The 19,887-nt window shown below is 42.7% G+C and overlaps 1 protein-coding gene across 5 annotated transcripts in view; it reads right to left on the bottom strand.

The window, feature by feature from the left end:
• RET (ret proto-oncogene) overlaps window positions 1-19,887 on the bottom strand; it is a 142,515-nt gene that overhangs the window by 112,942 nt on the left and 9,686 nt on the right. The window contains exon 1 of one of the 5 annotated variants that reach the window (XM_065551747.1): window positions 10,779-10,927. The exons of 2 other annotated variants lie outside the window; for them this stretch is intronic. Coding sequence is in view for 1 of the 3 variants with exons in the window: in XM_005300585.5 (XP_005300642.1) it covers window positions 8,058-8,103 (46 nt within the window). In the remaining 2 variants the exon portion in view is untranslated. Of the gene's footprint in view, window positions 1-8,057; window positions 9,165-10,778; window positions 10,928-19,887 lie in introns of those variants that run through there. 2 more of the 5 variants (XM_005300585.5, XM_065551748.1) reach the window with 2 other exon arrangements.

Here is a 19,887-nt window from a genome sequence, read left to right as displayed (position 1 = left end):
CAATGGCTGGCACTGAAAAGAGACATAAGATTGTGTTAAAGCCATTTTCAATTACAGCTTTTGCAAATGGATTACTTTTTTGAGTCTCATTTCCCTTTGCACTGAGATATTAATGCATTAGTATGTGGAAGAGCTGACCACTCTACCAATAGATGCTGAGCAAGGGAACAGGTATACAAGATAGAGAATATTATGTAGCTAGAGGGCTGCTCTCTCTTTAATATTTGGACACAGCTCCCTGAAGGAAAAAGGTGTCAAGAACAGCAGAACTCCCAAAACTCGTTGGGGCGCATTCATCTCTGCACTGGCACTAACACAGGGACGGAATGGAGATGCCTTGCATCACCTCTACTCAGGGGCTGCTGGGATAGGTTCAGCCCTTGGTACAGGACTGGATGGCCTCTGCTTCAGTGGCTCCTGTGGGCCACTGAAGGGATACAATCACTACAGTGCAGGGCTAGGGTTACCATACATCCGGTTTTTCCCAGACATGTCCAGCTTTTTGGCAATCAACCCCCCGGCCGGGGGGAGTTGCCAAATAGCCGAACATGTCCGGGAAAATGCCGGCCGGGCACTTCCCCTCCCGCGGCTGCTCTGCTCCTCCCCTGACTCTTCGGCTCTGTTTAAGAGCCGAGCTGCCTGAGCGCTATGGGCTTCAGGCAGCCCCCTTGCCTCCGGACCCCAGCCGCCGGCCAGGCACTTCCCCTCCCGGGCTCCGGTGGTGCAGGGTCCGGAGGCATGGGGGCTGCCCAAAGCCGGTAGTGCTTGGGCAGCTCGGCTCTTAAACAGAGCCGAAGAGTCAGGGGAGGAGCAGAGCCTCCAGATGCGGAGGCTCTGCTCCTCCCCTGACTCTTCGGCTCTGTTTAAGAGCCGAGCGCTACGGGCTTTGGGCAGCCCCCATGCCTCCAGACCCTGCGCTGCCGGAGCCCGGGAGGGGAAGTGCCCGGCCGGGGGCGCAGGGTCCGGAGGCATGGGGCTGCCCGAAGCCCGAGCGCTACCGGCTTCACGGTTTGCGGGGCAGCCTCCAGAACCTGCGCCCCCGGCTGGGCGCTTCCCCTCCTGGGCTCCAGCTGCGCTGGGGAAGCGCCGGCCGGGGGCGCAGGGTCTGGGGGCTGCCCGGCAAACCGTGAAGCCGGTAGCGCTCGGGCAGCCCTTTTCGCGTGGCTGGGAGTGGGCGGAGTTAGGGCGGAGTTGGAGTGGGGCTGGGGTGGGAAAGGGGCGGGGCCAGGGTCCCGTGGAGGGTCCTCTTTTTTTATTTGTTCAATATGGTAACCCTATGCAGGGCCACCCTCTTGCCATGCTTGGGGCTGTGAAACAGAACTTATGTAGGAGGCAAAAGGGAGGTGCTCCGCGGCAATGGTGAGTCTGGTCCAAGAAGAGTGCACTACAGAATATACTGGGTGAAAACCTGCTCTACTGAAGGTCAACGGTACTTTTGCCATTGATATCATATGGTCAGGATTTCACACTTATACAGGGCCTGATCCTGCTTCTATTGAAATAAATGAAAAATCCCCACTGACTTTACTTAGAGCTCTTTTAGACAAAATGTGCATTAAAAGCACTCTTTAGAGCAACACAAGCACCTTTGTTATATCAGCCAAATATAATGCTGAATTAGTTTTCTAAATGCACAAGTTGAAAAACCATTAGATAACCATTCGAAGTACTGTACCCATTTTCTTTGTACAATCGGAGAGAAAGCTGATTTAGTTACTCAGATTCCTAAGGTAATTCAGTTGGACATTATTAAAAAGATTAACTCAGTAAACTTTTTAATTTCCTTCGTGTGTGTGACCACTGTAACTTCCCCTTAAGGCCTCTCATTAAGTTGACTATTTTTGTGTTCCATTGCAGACATTCTACTCAGCGTCTCTTCCAGATTAAAAGACTTTGAGCCTATTTACAGACCCATTTCAAGGGGAAACTTTTTTTCTTTCTAGGAAAATATATAAGCACAACTCAAGAACAATTGTTTGTATTCCAGATGGGAACAGTAGGGTCTACTGAGACCCCAGGATATCATGCGCTGCACAGTCCCCGAGTTTACCTTCTAAACAAGATGGATAAATTGAGTATTATTTTCCTGTTTTATAGAAGTGAATCTGAGGCACAATAACTCATCCAAAGTCACAGCTGGGTAACTAAACTCAAATCTCTCCAGCCTCAGCCCTGCACAGGAACCACAAAACCATCTTTCTTCTGTTGCAATTACTGTATTTATTCTCATAAATTCTGGAACTAGGAGTGCGGGGGAGGAGGGGGGGGGCTGCTGCACCCATGGGCTTGAAATGGTTTCCATTATATACCGGGTTTAGAGGTTGGTTCAATGGCTCTTAGCACCCCCACTATTGTTCCTGCACCCATGTTTATTTTTGCCATGCTTCTGGTGTTTGCTTTCAGAAATGGGGAGTTTAAAAAGAAGTAAGTTTAGAGAAAACAACTGGACAATAACTTGGTGGATTTTAAATGATCAGAAGCTGCCAAATCAAGGGATAGCAATGATCAAGTACCAAGAAAATTAGAAAATTCCCCCACGCAGCATTGCTAATGTATCTCACTCTGAATATGCAACAGCCCTTGCTAATACAGACCTTGATTACTTCAGACCTTGTCTACACTAACTCAGCTATGTTGTGCAGCATTATCACCACAATTAAAAATAAACAACATCAGGCAGAGTAACTGTCACCCTGAAAACCAAAATCAAATGATTCAAACCAGCCACCAGAAAATATCACTGTTGGCCATTCTAGTGCTGGAGAACTGAAGGTCAGGGTTTGACTACAGAAAGCCTGTGTTACACATTGTGTTCATAGATAGGCTCTAAGTGAACTTTACACAGAAAAGCTCTATGGAGAATACTGGCCTCCTACATTATTGAATTTTCCTAACCCACGAGATACTTTATTTGCTGCTTCAGTTCTAGGTGGAGCAGAGCAGCCAAGGACAAAGGTTTGGGGAGGGGAAGAGAGGGAGTATGAAGTCTTACCTTCAGATTATTTTCACAGTATCACATACTACCATTATATATATATATATATATATATATATATATATATATATATATATATATATATATATATATATATATATATATATATATAAAATCACATACTAATAAAGTTCAAAGAACGTTATTAAGGTTGCCAAAAAAATAAAAATAAATATCAAGCAGTCAAAGAATTTACCACCCATCCAGCAGCTGTTCATTGACTTTTGTGGACCAATCTCAGGCCTTTTCAAAGCCTCCTGTCACAAGTGGCAACAGGGCAGGTTGCAATCTGAACAGAGGTGCCAACTACTTAGAGCGCATGGAGAATGAACTAATCTTCTTAACTCCTACGGGGTCCCTCCAGAAAAAGGGTAAGATGAGGGATACACTTACACTGTTGCTACCAGAGATGTACCTATTCTTTGAGTGAGAGATCTTCAGACCAGCACCTTTAATGAAAAGTATGTTCACTTGGAAAAAAAAAAGTGAAATTATCTTCCATTGTAATATGACAGATAGAAAATTGGATGCTGACACCATACACTAATTTAGTATACAGATACAAGATCAACATTGTCATATGAACTGACTGCTCATGTTAACGTTCAAAGCAGCCTTTCTATTGATCAAAATCCATTGAATGCAGTGTTTAAAAGTAAAGATATTGTCTTTTTTTAAACCTTCCTAGGAACTTTGCTTTCATTGATGGGTTTTGTCATGACTGCAATGTCATTGCACTGTCAAGCGGGCTCCAAACAGACTAATTGACCGTGCTTGTCAGGCTGATAGGAAGACAATGTCTTTGCCCTGAAGAGTAGCACACTGACTAGCAAGTGTGTGCGCACATGTCCATTTGGGGCAGGAAGCTAGAGAAGAATGGACAGCAATGTGAATGGATTACAAAATTAAAGGTGCAACTTATTTTTTTTTTAAATGTGCACACAATTTACAGTGAATTGGGGGAACAAGGAATGGGATGGAATTGGTAGGCTTCCTTGCAGAAGTTCATGTTCTTTGGGACTGGAAAGAGGAAAAAGTTGGGGCATGTGAGACCAGGGATGAATGGGGGGAGGGATGGGGCCAGCTAGATTGGATGGACACAGAGCCCTTTACCTGCTTCCCCCTGAAATTAATGGGAGTTTTGCTATTGATGTATGCCCTGATCCTGCAATGAGCTCTGTGCAAAACGGACCTCTAAACATCAATAGGGCTCAAAGATCCATATGTACAGAGGGCTCTGGGGCTCCACTGGGAGTAACACTGGACCCATGGAGCACTGCACATGGTTTGGGAAGAAGCTGGAGGAGGGGAGGGGATGGGGCATGAAAGAGAGTAAGGAAAAAAGTGAAGAGATAGGCAGGAGCCAGGCTGTCCCCTTAGTGTTATTATTTCTGGCAATTAGGACCAAGGACATTTTGAACTTTCCTTTTCATCCTCATCTCCCTTTAAAAAAAAGAATGAATAAGATTTCTTGAAATGACTCTCTTTTGGGGACCAAGTTCCATTTTCTCCTGCCCTATGGTCAGGGTTATAATCTAAACAAATTAGAATGGAAATCACATATTGCCTGAACATCAGACTGCCAAAAGAGAGAGGAGAGAGAGAGAGAGACACAGATATGCAGCCAAATATGCGTCAAGGTCCTTGAGCCATTTGATGACCTGCTCTGTAGTTTGATCTCATTAGCATTTCCTTGAACTGAAGATGTTAATGTATACTGGGTCCTTTTAAAGGGAACTTACAGATATTCATCTACAGGGAAAACCCATTTTTCCCCTACCAAGAAATACATATAATAACCCAAACTACCTGAACTTTTGTTGAAAAAGTGTCACTTCTTTGAGCTGTTGGTTTATGAAGGTCTGTCCTCACTCTGTAAGTATGTGCTCAGCAGAATCTACTATAAATTGCAGCCAGTCAAAATAAAGCATTAACAATAAATCTAAGAGCATAAAACTGCACATAAGAATCAATTGAGTACAGCTCAGCCCTTAGCTGAATACCAAAACCATTAAATTAATCTGTAGTTTTATATCATAGTAATCTAAAAAACAAATTATGTTTTAAACGGCTTGTACACAAGAGAACTTTAGTTGTTTCCACCTGTGGTATTCCCATGTTGCAGCATTTTTTCTTTCTGTCATTATGAGGCATGTTACAATGTAAGGCTTGCACAACTTAATCTGTCTATTGGCAATAAGTATCAAGATGCCCATTTCCTTCTAGAAATAAAAACTATATTCAACACACCACAGAACCTGGAGTGGCTAATTATGGTATTAACCCAGAGTATCCTTAGTTGAAGAAGGTCCCGTTTTCCCAATTAATCACTTCAAGAGGAACTTTTAGAAACCAATCAAAAAAGCCCAGAGCAACTTGATCATATAGCGTGCATATGAACATCCTATAGCCTCAGAACAGTTGTGGACTTGTAAAACTTTTGGAAAAGATATACAACATACGCATAAGGCAAAAGTAGGCATTTTTTCATCTGACACTGAAGAAAAACAAGTCCTAATGGGTGGAGAAACATCATCCCTATGCTATTTAGTTCTAGGCCATTAAATGTCAATATCAATGCCGGCAAGAGATTCACACATTGCCAATTGTTTACCATGATGCAATTAATAGCAGCTATCCTATCTTTTCTGTTTCAGAACTGCTTTAAACTAAGGGTCTTCCGTACTTTTCCAAGCCTAGCAACACAGGGGAACCAATCCTAATCTTTTCTGCTAGCAGGATACTCACCAGACTAGTTAACCCAAGTCACTTGGCAAAAACATTCTTATTCAAATTAAAGAAATCTTTGGGTTAACAATTCAAGTGTGCACATGTGTTCACTGAACATCTACATATTTAAGCTTCAGACACTCACAGCTATGGATAAATCAAACATGCATTAAGAGGATCTGAGTGAAAGCTTATTTCTTTGTGTTGATAACCTTGAGTTTTTACACAGGTAATAGGAGATGCAGTTTCTTCACAACCCATAATAAAAATATAACACTATTATAGAATAGTGTCTGTGCTTCTCTTTTGCAACAAAATCTGAGACAAATTAACTAGTTTTCCGCTCCTGCCCCCCCAGCACATGTAAAATTTACACAGCATCATGATAGGGGCATTTCAGCTTCTAAATGGGTTGAGGCTCCCTGTGTTACTTATGAGAAATTTGTTCATACATCCAAGACATAACTGTTTACCACTATGAACTCAGCTTAAAGTGACATAAATAGGAGTTGGTGTCACACTGTTGTACAACGTGAAACAGTGATTTCTCTCCAGCCATAGACACCCATTTCACACTGCTAATATGCTAGACTTCTTGAAGTCACAACGAATATAATTATCCTAAATTGTATTGACAGTTTTTCTGAACAAGAGTCTTCAAAATACGTCAGTCGCCCAAACCTTTCTGGGATATTTATGAAGGAGCAAAGAACATCAGTCGACGGAGGGCAAAAACAAACATTAATGTTTGCAATAACAAACCTGACTAAGAGAAAGCTTAACGTACAGGTGCTAACCAGCAGTCTATTTTATTCAAATAGGCCAACATAAAAGAGTCCGATCACTTACTTCCATGCTATAGATGAGTCCAGAAATTAGTTATTTAAGGATTTACTTTAAAAAAAAACCCAAAGGGTGATTTGATATTTAAAGAGGAAATGATTTAAAAAAAAATGTTAAAAAGAGAGGAAAAAATTGAAGGCAAGAGTAAAATACATGAAGTCACAGAAAAATCTTGAGCACAAAACTTCACAAACATTTGCTATATGTCATCATAATTTGGTCCACCATCACATTAATGACATTAATGACAGCAAGTTTATTCATTCAGCTTGGATAGGGATCAATAAAAAAAACACTTTCAAATGAATACCTGAACTATACAATCTATTACCCAAAGCACGTTCATGGGAAATACCATCAAGACAAAGAAAAGACAGTTTAGAATATTACTAACTTTACCACAAGTGTAAAGAAAATTGATTAGCCAGAACTAGCAAAAGCTAAAAGAAAAAAAAGATATAGATTTAAAATACAATTATGTCTAAATCTTTTCACAGTAAAATGATCTGTGCGGTGCAAGCCATTGTATTCATTTTTTAAAAAATAAAAAGCTACATGAGGTTTTGGACTCTCAATGAACACATTCCACCCATTTTTTTCCTCAGAGATCTCAGTTTTTAGGTACTAGCAAAACTATAGAAAAAACCTAAAGACATGTAGATGTTTACAATAATGTAGGAAGATCAAAAGAGCAGGGAACAGGGTCAAAGGGTCTTCATGTTAGAGTAAGAAATAGAGAAAAAAGATGCAACCTTTAAGTCTCTCTGAGAACAATTTAAGATGCTAAAAATGAATTTATCATAATTATTAAATTTAGCTTGGTAGCAATAATGAGAAGGAACAAGTGATACATTTGATTGAAATCACAACCACCAAAACATAACACCTCACTTTCTTCTCCTTTAAATCAACCAGTGATCTATTTTTTTTTTAAAAGGTGTTTTTTGGTGAATGTGTTCAACTGTGCCCTGGCCCCCCGAGAGCACTGAAGGAGTTCTTTACAAAACAACAACTTTGATTTATTCAAGTAAACATCAGAAACACTTTGGCAAACACGACCATATGGATGGGAAAGAGATATAATGGATTTTCTGTTTGCCTTAGAAACTCAACAGCTGTGAAAGCATCAGCTATGTTATGAGCCAATAACTTTTCATCTTTCAATCCTTTTCATTTATCAACCCAAACCCAATTTAATTTGATGATGTAAAAAGCTTGGGGGGGGGGGGGGACAGAATGAATAATCTTTCAGAACCTTAAAATAGAAACACTTTAATATTCATCTTTCACATCATAAATTTAGAGAACAAGGAAACACACATCTGCTGTAACTTAGTTTTAGAGCCTAAAAACATGGAGCAAAGATATCCGAATTCTTTCGATCTTGTTTATATTTGGGGGCAGGTTTTTTTTATCCTAATCAGCCACCAGCAGCCCTGATGACCCACCACCACAAACTTCCTGGAGGGATTAGTTCAGAACTACTTACCTTCACAAAGGAGGAGAAAACCTACTATCCACCCAGTGAAAGGCATCTTTACCCCTCCAATAATCCTATTTTCCCCCCTAGGGTCTAGATGCTGAGAGTACTCCCGGCCAGGCTATTTTCAAGTAATTACAATAAGCTTTCCAGTAAATTGAGAAAGTCTTTTTAGCACGTAATTCCTCAGTCGGGCTGACCCATAGTCTGGGGCTTCTCAGCTCTGTGCTCACTCTCTCTGTTAAGTGCGGTGATATAATGATGCTAGGGAAAGGGAGGGGGAGACACACAGAGGGAGAGAGAGATTGCAGTGAACCTGCTCAGATGGTGCTGGGCTGTTCTCTCTCAACCTCCCGGTGGTGGTAGCTCTGCTTAACCAGATGCTGCCTGCATTTAGCTGGGCAGATTTTAATGTCCTGCTTCCAGAGTTGCCTCTTCTCCCCTGACTGGGAGAATTGACAAACTCTTATCTCGTGGTGCCTTGGGCTGAAATGAAGACCTGGATCTCCTGTTCAGCCACTGACTTAAAGAGAGGCCAAGAACCAGGCTCTGGTAAGTTTCTTTCCTCCAGGGGGACACGATGAGAAACAGCCACTGATTGTGTTGCCTCTGGATGTCCAGGCTATTGATCCTCCAGAGAGCCACTAAACTTTCAGCGGGAGGGTATGTCCTGCAGAACACGATGCTTAACACTCTCCACCATGCTCTAATAAATTTGTTAGTCTCTAAGGTGCCACAAGTCCTCCTACTCTCCACCGGCTGCCGGATCTTCACCAGTGGCAGGAGGTGGCTTTTCTTCTTAGCCAGAGCCCGGCTGGTTGGGGTTTGATTGCGTGCCCATCAGCCTCGTGTAGGCGAGTCGGTACTGGAGGAGCTGCAGCCTGGGGTCGGCTGGGCTGGGTGAGCCGGGATTTCGCAGCTGGAAGTTGCAGAAAGGGTTTGCTTGGTCCTGGTGGTCGGTGGAGCTGCCGATTTCCTAATGAGCCTGCTGGTGCAGGCAGGGCTTTGTCCCCTGGCGGTAGAGCTGTGAATCACTCAGCCCCAGCAGCAAATGGACTGCCTGCTCTTCCCCACTTAATGAATAAATTGCAGCCGGCGGGGAGGAGTGTGAAAGCGACACGGGGGGTTGGAGGGGAAGAGAGATCTCAAGGAGAGGCTGTTTTATCAGATCCACCCACAGCATCCTCTGGGCAGAGGAGAGGGGACGGGGGAAAGAGGAGAGAGAGAGGGTGACCAGATGTCCCGATTTTATAGGGACAGTCCCGATTTGGGTTATATGGACACTTATTACCCCCCACCCCTTCCCGATTTTTCACACTTGCTATTTGGTCACCCTAGAGAGGGACAGGGGCTCTGTCTTGCCAAAAAAAAAAAAAAAAAAAAAAAAAAAGCTGTCAGAGGGGGAAAGTTCTTAGGGCTGGTCTAGGGGGGGGGGGGCGGTCGTTAGTGATAGAAGAAAAACAAAAAGGGATCGAAAGAGAGGAGCCGATAGCTGCAAGGTACGTAAGGCGGGTTCAAAGGGGCTCGCTAGTGCATGGCGAGTGACAGCTAACCAGCCCCAGGTGGAGTTTGGGCATCCCCTAAGCAGGGCAGTGGAGGGAGATCATAAAGGAAAGGAACTGCAGGGGATGACAAGGAAAGGGGAGGGGAGAGAACAGGGTTCGCGAAGGAAGGAAGATAAAGCAAAAGAAACTAACCAGGTGTGAGACACAAAGGAGGAACAATTCGCCTCAGCAACGCGAAGGTGATGAAAATAGTGAATTAAAAGAAGCCCCCCCTCCCCCCCAATACATTAAAGGTGTTGAATAATTAATCCTTGGGAGAGGAGATATTTTTGCTTGATGGCAGGAGGATGCTGTTAGAGGCGATCTCTACCTGGCAAGCGACCAAAGTAACCCAGAACGCGCTCATCCTGTTTATTAGTGAAAAGCCACTTTTCAACCACAAGTGAAGACCCTTTAACAACATATTAGCCTGCTCAGCAAAGCAGTCAGTGCTCAGCTGGGCCGCTCAGCTACTGCAAACAAAACGCCGCACGGAACAGCTGAGCTCCTATTTACTGTCTGTGTTACTGCCCGACAGCACCGGGGCACCGCGCCCAAGCCCCCGTTACAGCGATTCCCGGCAGGGGACAGACTGGCAGGACTTTTCCGCTTCAGCCCCTCGCCCCAGAGTGCAGCCCCCTCAGTGATCTAGACTCGAGATTTGGGAGACAACAAACGCAATCTGATTGCAGTAATGGCTAATTTAAAACAATCTTGCCCAGGAAAGGGGTCTCTAAAATCGATTTGCAAACAGCCACGCTATTTCCGCCATCAAAGCAAGAAGGACTTTCTGGCGGTAACAGTTTCAGTAACTTCTGGTCTCAGTTTTGGGGACTGGAGGGGGAAGAGATCGGTGTACACGCGATGTGCATACACTTGTCCATTTCTTCCCCGGACGCCCATGAAGCGTTATTCAAAGTCGATTACTTTAATAATGGGGCATTTCCAACATCAAGACTGTCCAACATCGAGGTGCCTGTCAGGGAGCCGGCACTACACTTCACCAAGCAGCTGAGCCGTAATGAGAAGAAACCCGCCTGTCTCTAACCAGCATCTTACTCCTGGGGGTGGTGTAAATCCAGCAGAATACTATTAATTGTACTGTTACCAACCATCAGCATCCAGTGCCTTTCAGCTCACGGCTCGTAGATTCCCCCGCCCCTCCATTCTCTCTTGGGAAACTTACCTAACCTGCTGTGTTCTCATGCATCGTACAGCTTGCCAAGAACAATGCTAAGGGACACTGCTGCTGACTCAGATGTGACGACTACAGAACTGTCTGCCCTACCAGCAAGCTAGCATTTGCTCCAGTAATGCTTTAGCTAGCCAGGCTTCTGCAACAGTTGCCGGTTTCTCATAACCAGCTTATCAGTTGGTGATCGGATGCCTATTACCTGCTGCCTTTGCACACACCCGATTCTTCATCAGAAACATTGTGTTAATGTTTCTCCGTTCATTCTGTCTGTACATCAGGGGTGGTGGGATAACCGTAGAATATTCTGTGGTGGATGGAACTAGTTCCTTTTCACTAGTACTGGGTGAGGGGCTAGTGATAACTGATTTAACCTGGAACTTTGCCCAGCCATACTTCAAACATCTTCATTTCCCATGACTAAACAGTCAGTAAGATTTCTCTTTCACACTCTAGGTAAGAAAAGTTGACTTAACCCCCTACCCCATCCCACCCCACCCCCACCCACAAACTCCGGAACTAACAGATTAATGATAGTCCACTCCAATACGCACCTACATATAAACAATTACAATCAATTTAGCAATGGAATCCTGGTACACAATGGCAAAGATAATATGCAGAAATATTACACATTGATCTCACTTGGAAGGAACAAATCGTGGCTACTTGTTTTAACACGACCAAGTTTCTTTCATCTGATCTGCAAGGCCATTGCAATAATAATATTTCAATGTGCCCCCGAAAAAATATTCTACCTTTCTCTCAAGTATGGTAGAAAATATTCTACCTTTCTCTCAACAGTTGCATTGTTGTGAAGTGTAGGATGGGCAATAGTCAAACCTGAACCTGTAGCAAGATTAAAGAGCTGATACTTCACAACCCTGCATAACTAGAAATGGGATTTTTGTATCACTGGAAAGGAGAGCTTCCCTCTTTTCAATGAGACCAAACAAAGTGGTAGAGTACTTTATCGTGCCATTTTTATGTCTAGCAAAACTATTTTAGATTAATTATGGAATGGTCTAAACTGATATTTATCTTCCTCTGATCCCTGCATATATGGATTCAGCAACTAGGGCACCTGACTTTACAGAAGAAACTATTCCAATAAAATTAGTGAAAGCACTTCTAGTTGTTCTTTTAAATATGTGGTACATGTAGAACATATGACTTCTGGATTGGCATCGAAATCAGACATGGAATAAAAACCAACACAAACCCAGGCTCAGAAAGGGATAATAATGGAGTGGAGATCAACACTAGCCAGTTTTATAAATGAATTGAGTTTGAAGTACAGAGGGAGGGGACTTGATGAATAGTATGAGACTATAAACATAAGGGTCAATCTTGCAAAATTTAAGCTTAAGTAACTTTACTCAAATGCATAAGTCCATGAAGAACCAAGTCCTTAGAGGAGCCTGACATAATGTAGGAAACAGTGTCAGGGAAGGATACTCGTGATGTATAGAAAACAACAAACAGTTTAGCATTAAATCAATGCTTTGAGGAGAAATATTTTACCTTAAACTGAGTTTTACCTTAAATCATATTTTAAAAGCTCACACTAACACAAATCAATTCTGATATCATCAAAAATAAGGCAATAGCATCCGCACTGAAAAGTATCAATTCCCATTCAGGACACAAAGTGACTTCCTGGAAGAATTTCAATGACTTCAAATTTCTCCTGGCATCTCAACAACTGCAGCCAAATATGCATTCCTGTGCCAGATACAGGCTCCATTTCAAAGCTGGCTGCATTACAATTGGTTGTGTAATCATATTCACCGAAGAGGGCAGAGTTAAGGTTGCTGTGAGAATCTTTTCTCTGAATTCCCAGATTTCTGAATTGATTAAAATCTCATCATGAACACTGACTCAACATTCAAACCTGTTTTAACATGGAAATGGGCTGAATGACTTAACAGGCTTTGCCCATCTCTAATTTCTGGTTTATCCCCCACCCCTTGCAATCAAAGATAGAAATACCATCCAGTCCTTTATGAGTAGGTTAAATCACTTCTAGTGCAGCCAAAGTTAAAACAGGAGACTGACCCATTTTTCTGTGTACCTGATACAATTTATTTAATGAAACCATGATATGTTCCAACAATAAATATTTTCAAATGATGTTTAGCACATGTAAGTTTCATGCGTTTTTACTCTAAAACATTGTTTTGCACTGTTGTGTGATCAGAAGGACTTTCTGCAAAAGTCACATAGGTGGTTTTATTACTCAGCATTGCAACACACCTTTCAAAAAAGTTATCCCAAAACAAGAAGTGTTAAGGCTTACCATTGGTCCTCTGGGAACAGCTAACAAACCATCACATTTCACACTTTCCACAAGGTACAATTGTTAGTATAAGTGAAAGATTTCAGAGTAGCAGCCGTGTTAGTCTGTATCCACAAAAAGAACAGGAGTACTTGTGGCACCTTAGAGACTAACAAATTTATTTGAGCATAAGCTTTCGTGGGCTACAGCCCACTTCTTCAGATGCATAGAATGGAACATATATTGGGGAGATCTATATACACATACAGAGAGCATGAAAAGGTGGGTGTTGTCTTACCAACTCTGAGAGGCCAATTAAGTAAGAGAAAAAAACTTTTGAAGTGATAATCAAGATAGCCCAGTACAGACAGTTTGATAAGAAGTGTGAGAATACTTACATAGGGAGATAGATTCAATGTTTTTAATGGCTCAGCCATTCCCAGTTTCTATTCAGTCAGTGGTTTTGTTCAGTGGTGTGTGGTTGACCCCCCCAACCTGAAGCAAATACTCAACAGCAACCACACACCACTGAACAAAAACACTGACCCAGGAACCTATCCTTGCAACAAAGCCCGATGACAACTCTGTCCACATATCTATTCAAGTGACATCATCATAGGACCTAATCACATCAGCCATGCCATCAGGGGCTCGTTCACCTGCACATCTACCAATGTGATATAGGCCATCGTGTGCCAGCAATGCCCCTCTGCCATGTATATTGGCCAAACCGGACAGTCTCTACGCAAAAGAATTAATGGACACAAATCTGACATCAGGAATCATAACATTCAAAAACCAGTAGGAGAACACTTTAACCTGTCTGGTCACTCAATGACAGACCTGCGGGTGGCAATTTTGCAACAGAAAAGCTTCAAAAACAGACTCCAAGGAGAAACTGCTGAGCTCGAATTGATATGTAAACTAGATACAATCAACTTAGGCTTGAATAGAAACTGGGAATGGCTGAGCCATTACAAACATTGAATCTATCTCCCCATGTAAGTATTCTCACACTTCTTATCAAACTGTCTGTACTGGGCTATCTTGATGATCACTTCAAAAGTTTTTTTCTCTTACTTAATTGGCCTCTCAGAGTTGGTAAGACAACTCCCACCTTTTCATGCTCTCTGTATGTATATATATATATCTCCTCAATATATGTTCCATTCTATGCATCTGAAGAAGTGGGCTGTAGCCCACAAAAGCTTATGCTCAAATAAATTTGTTAGTCTCTAAAGTGAAAGATGTCTGTCTTTCGGAAACTTGGCTAAAACCTCAACTCTAAACACCCATCACCTAATTCTGTGTTATTGGAAGGCAAGGGACTCTTTCTTAGTTATCTACATTCTTTTCCCTCCAGACAAACTTGCTGGACTAAATTCTGCTCTCAGGTACTGCAGAGTAAGGCACCGATCCAATTCCTATTAAAGTAAGCAGAGGTCTTTCTATTGATTTCAATGGGCATAGAATTAGGTCAAAGACTCCCATTCAGCGAAGCACTTAAACACATGCTTAAGTCCTTCCCTATTCGGCAAAACAAAGGGTCTTAAGTACACGCTAAGTGCTATGCTGAAACAGTGCTTTGCTAAATGTGATCAATGGAGTTACTCTACATTTACTGAGAGAAAATTTCACACTTTGTGTTCAGGTGATTATTTGTAAGAAACACACCTTCCGTACCATGGGAGATGGAGGCTGCTATATTGATTAGGAAACTCTACTGAAGTCCCTCTGAAGAGAACATTGCATTGCAGTAATTAATTTTATGCTAAACAATACTTGGGTAGGGGAAAAGTATCCACCTTAATGTTCACATCCTAAGTTGAATTTTCTGGGCTGGCAGTTAGAACAACATTAATTTTTGAACAAATGGAATAGTAAGGTATGATAAATATGGAGCCCTTTGGTACCATTTTTAGTTACTTTTCAGAACACAATCCTCCTGTTTTCAAAATACCTGAAAGTATTTTGTTGGTCATATACATGTAGACATCAACAGTGGCAAAGGTGGAAGGGAGTATCCTGTATTTGGTTTAATTCTACTATACCCTTACCAATACCTCCCTCTCCAAATACACTTACCAAGTTTAGAGCAGGACTCACACCAGTCTCCAGGGAGTGTTTGTTTTAAGAGGGGATGGCCGGCAATGGCTGAACTTACAGAGAAAGTGTTTTCTGCACAACAGCACCACCTCTGGCTCCACTTGACTGTTTGTCTTTTCTTGTAATGGCAAAATCAGAGATTGGTGAGAGGAATGGATGGAGGGGAGTCAAAAGCCTGACACAAAGGAGGAGTCTGGTAATAAGACCAAGAAAATTAAAGTAATCCCTAGAGGCCATTACTCAGATAGTCATTCAATTATGTACTGAAAAAAGCTACAATGAACAAAGTAACCACTATAATTTTTGTCATCCTCAGAGGTTGAACCCTCAACCTCCAGATATATCAAAAAAGCCTCTATGGCTAAGGCCTGATGGTACAAAGACTTATGCATATGCTTTACTTTATGCATTGTGACTATTCACAATGTGTAAGTTGTTGCATGATCATAGTGTGGCTAAGTTTGCCAGCAGATGTTGCAGAGACAAGGTGGGTGAGGTAATATCTTTTATTGGACTATATTCTGTGAGTGAGAGAGACAAGCTTTCAAGCTACACAGTGCTCTTCTTCAGACCTGTGTTTTATCCTCCAATCGGTCTAATATTTGGTGCTCTGTGAATTCTCTCTCTCAGCCTTCCTCAATGGTAATGTTAGTAAGTGACCTTAGAAGTGCAAAAGCTTTCTAAGTAAGCATCACTTAAACATTTTTGAAGGTGTCATAATAAAGTTATGCCCTTGAATTATTATTTGGGTCACAGTAGTGTCCAAGAAGCCGCCAAAGATATTAACACAAAATAGCTACTGATAAATGTGTGAAGCCAAAGCAAATAGGTGTGTGTGTACCTTCCACTGAACTCCACTGTAGGTTCTACATTTAAGAACCACAAAATTAACCATGAAGGACCATTTGAGGCACACCTGTACTTTTAACTTTGTTTTGGCAAAATGTTGCGGCACAAATATTTTATCAGGCTAGGGACAAAACTAGTGTTATCTTAAAACTATAATTGATGTTCCAAAACTTCATGTTACAAGCAGCATCTAGCATTCTAAATAACACAGCACTTCAGCAGCGTCACATGAAAGCCCTCAGTTTATTTCACTTCCTGAATCTTGGTCATTATTTGTACATTTCAGTGTCAGCACTCATTGAAACCCAGCACTGTCTCTCTGGTGTAAAAAACAGTTACTAACCTTTCCAGAACTGTTGTTCTTCGAGATGTGTTGAATGTGTCCATTCCAATGTAGATGCGTGTGCATCCAGAGCATAGTTGCCAGAATTTTTTCCCTCAGTGGTATCCATTGCATCAGCTCTTGTGCCTTCTGGTGTTGCGCGTCAGTATATAGGGCACCGCCAACCCCACACCCCCTCAGTTCCTTCTTTCCAGCCAACTCTGATAAGAAAGGTAGGAGGGTGGATGTTAAAATAGATATGTACAACACATCTTGAAGAACAACAGTTCCGGAAAGGTTAGTAACCATTATTTCTTCCAGTGATTGCATGAGTCCATTCCAATATAGGTGACTCCCAAGCAGTTGTACAGGTGGAGGGCTTGGATTTACTGACATGCTGACTGCAACATAGCTCCGTGAAATCCGACATCGTCCCTAGCCTGCTGAGTGATGCGTAATGAGAAGCAAACGTGTACCGATGACCAAGTTGCTACTCTACAAATGTCCTGAATAGGCACCTTTGCTAGAAATGCAGCTGAAGATGCTTGTGCCCTTGTGGAATAAGCAGTTAGGACAGACTGGGTGGGAACACGCACCAGCTGGTAACACGTGCAGATATACAATGTGATCCATGATGAAATTCTCTGAGCTGAGATGGGGAGACCTTTCATCCTGTCTGCAACAACTACGAACTATGAGCCGGAGCTATTGGATGACCTGTGCCTGATCCTGCTTGATCTTCAGTAGGACTTTGTTCATGAGCAGAATAGGAAGGAATGCATAATACAAGTGATCTGTCCACGGAAGAAGGAAAGCGTCCGTGAGAGACCCAGAGCTGTGACCTGGATGGAAGCAGAACTGGTAACACTTCTTGTTGTACTGGGTCATGAACAGGTCTACCTGGAGTGTCCCCCAGCACTGGAAAATGAGCTTTGTGACATCTGGGTGAAGGGACCACTCATGGTCATCAGAGAAGGATCTCCTAAGGTAATCTACTAGCTTGTTTTGCAATCCTGGCAGTAGGAAGCCGCAAGGCAAACCAAGTGGGCTATGCAAAATACCCACAACCAAACTGCTGGGGCCTATAGTGCTTTCTCGAAGGTGCTGGGGTATATAAGACCCTAGGGATTTCAGAGTAGCCCTGGAATCTTTGAGGCCATGGAGCTTGGCATCTGTTTGCTCTGAGAAGAGTGAAGTGCCCTCAAAGCGAAAGTCCTGGAGAGTCTGCTGAACTTCATGTGGGGGGCCTGAGGATTTGAGCCAGGAACTTCTGCTCATAACCACTGCAAAGGCCATGGACCTGACCACTGAATCCGCAGCATCCAGGGCTGCTTGTAGGGATGCCCTCGCTACTGACTTCCCCAGGATGGCCCTTTATGGAGGAGCGGGTTGGGAAACAGGCTTTCTCAGCCGACAACTTCTGTTTTTTCTTTGGCACCAAAGATGGTCAATGGCACCAAGTTTCTCGTAAGGCACCAGGGAGGACTCCTCACCAACACCAAGGTGCTCAGTCCTGAGTCTGAATGGCCCAGTTCCAAGGGAGGTCTAAGCGCCGCTTCCTTTGAGATGAACTTCAGCCTAGCATTCCTCTCCTTTTTGGGTCAGGGCTTGAAATCCCTGTAAATCTTGCAGTGCTCCTGAATGCGAGCTTCCCCAAGCACCTAAAACAGCTGGAGTGTGGGTCACTCAGAGGCATAAACTTGCTACAGGAGGCACAAGGCTTGAAGCCCGGCGACCGAGGCATGCCTCGATACTGCAAGTGGAGGAAACTCCACTAAAAACGGAGAAAACTAACAACTAGAAAAAGAAAATTTAATCAACTATGAACCAAACTACGTACAAAAACAGAGAGAACAAAGTCCACTGAGGAAAACTTGCAAAAGCAATGATAGAGCAGTTTCAGCAACCATCACAGGCGGTAAGAAGGAACTGAGGAGGTGTGGGGTTGGCAGTGCCCTATATACCAGAGCCAGAGAAAAATTTCTGGTGACTGTGCTTGGGGTGCACACATACCTACATTGGAATGGACATGTGCAATCACCGAAGAACTATCTATACCTGAAAATATACAGAACCACAGTCCAGTGCCTACTTCTGTAATGATTAGTGCATCTGAATAAATACATCATCTTTTTTAGAAAGAAACTTCAAGAGAAAATGAGGGAGAGAGGATCATAATCCAGATTATGCATCTGGCTCCTGACAATCTGAACCAAAGCCCTGGCTCCTGCTAATCTAATTCTTTTATTAGGTCAAATTTTCTCCTGCTGTGGACTACATTTTAATAGAGAGTTTCGTGACTATCTGCATTCCTATTCATGAACCCAAAACGTCCCTGTGGCTAATGAGCAATTATTTCCAGGAAATAAAGTCTTTGGGAAAGTATTTAAGATGCTTTTTCATGTAGGTTTGTAGCAGGAAATAAGAAGAAGCCAGTGCTAGATGACTACCAGCTCTCCTGTTTGACAATCTTCGGCTTATTCTGCACTCCAACACTGGTCAGGAGCCCTTATGTGATTAACTACAGAACTAAGAAAATATCAAATATTCGCATTCTCTGCTCAGAAGCATGTCAGGTGTGCATTTAAAGAACAATTGCAAATAAAATGCCAAGAGAGGCATAATATGACTAGTTACAATTGGATTCCTGACACCTTAGTCTGTCTCCCATTCTTCCTGAAAGATAGAGGAGGTAATATTTTTTATTGGACCAACTTCTGTGGTGGACGGGACAAGCTTTCGAGCTTCACAGAGCTCAGTGGTTTGAGCATTGGCCTACTAAACCCAGGGTTGTGAGTTCAAGCTTTAAGGGGACCACTTAGGGATCTGGGGCAAAATCAGTACTTGGTCCTGCTAGTGAAGGCAGGGGGCTGGACTTGATGACCTTTCTAGGTCCCTTACAGTTCTAGGAGATAGGATATCTCCATTAATTTATTTATTTTAGGTATCCAGAGTGTCCAAGCTAACCACAAGGTAGCACAGATTGAGAAGTAGAAGAGATTCACACATGCTATAGGAAACTACTTAAAATGAAGTGGGCAGTTAAGAAATATCAGTCAGCAGTGTGTATTACAAATTGATGTACTGAGCCATAAAACCAGTGTCTCTATTAAGTCCATGGTTTTTAATGTCCAGCAGAGTTATGAATTTAAGTTCCCAGGCTTGTCTTTTAAAGGTGTTATGCAGATTTCCTTTGAGGATGAAGACAGAGAGATCAAATATGAAGTGATCACTTTGTGAAAATTGCCCACTTCATTTTACAGCACTTTAATCTTGTATACTTAGTCTGGCCTACTTCACATTTAACTTGGATGCTCTGGTTACCTTCCCCAGACCTGAAGAAAAGCTCTGTGTAAGCTCGAAAGCTTGTGTCACTCACCAACAGAAGTTGGTTTCATAAAAGATATTACCTCACCCACCCTCTCTCTCTCTCTCTCATATCCTGGAACCAACATAACTACAACAACGCTGTGTACTGCAGATGTAGCAGTTATATCCTCTGTGGAACAGGTAGCGTAGTTGCCATCTTGGAGGACACCAGGGTTGAA

This window comes from Chrysemys picta, chromosome 7 (genome assembly GCF_011386835.1).
Source record: "Chrysemys picta bellii isolate R12L10 chromosome 7, ASM1138683v2, whole genome shotgun sequence".
Lineage (NCBI taxonomy): Eukaryota > Metazoa > Chordata > Testudines > Emydidae > Chrysemys > Chrysemys picta.
The sequence above is the reverse complement of the archived record's forward strand: the minus strand, read 5'-3'. Positions and strand labels throughout refer to the sequence as shown.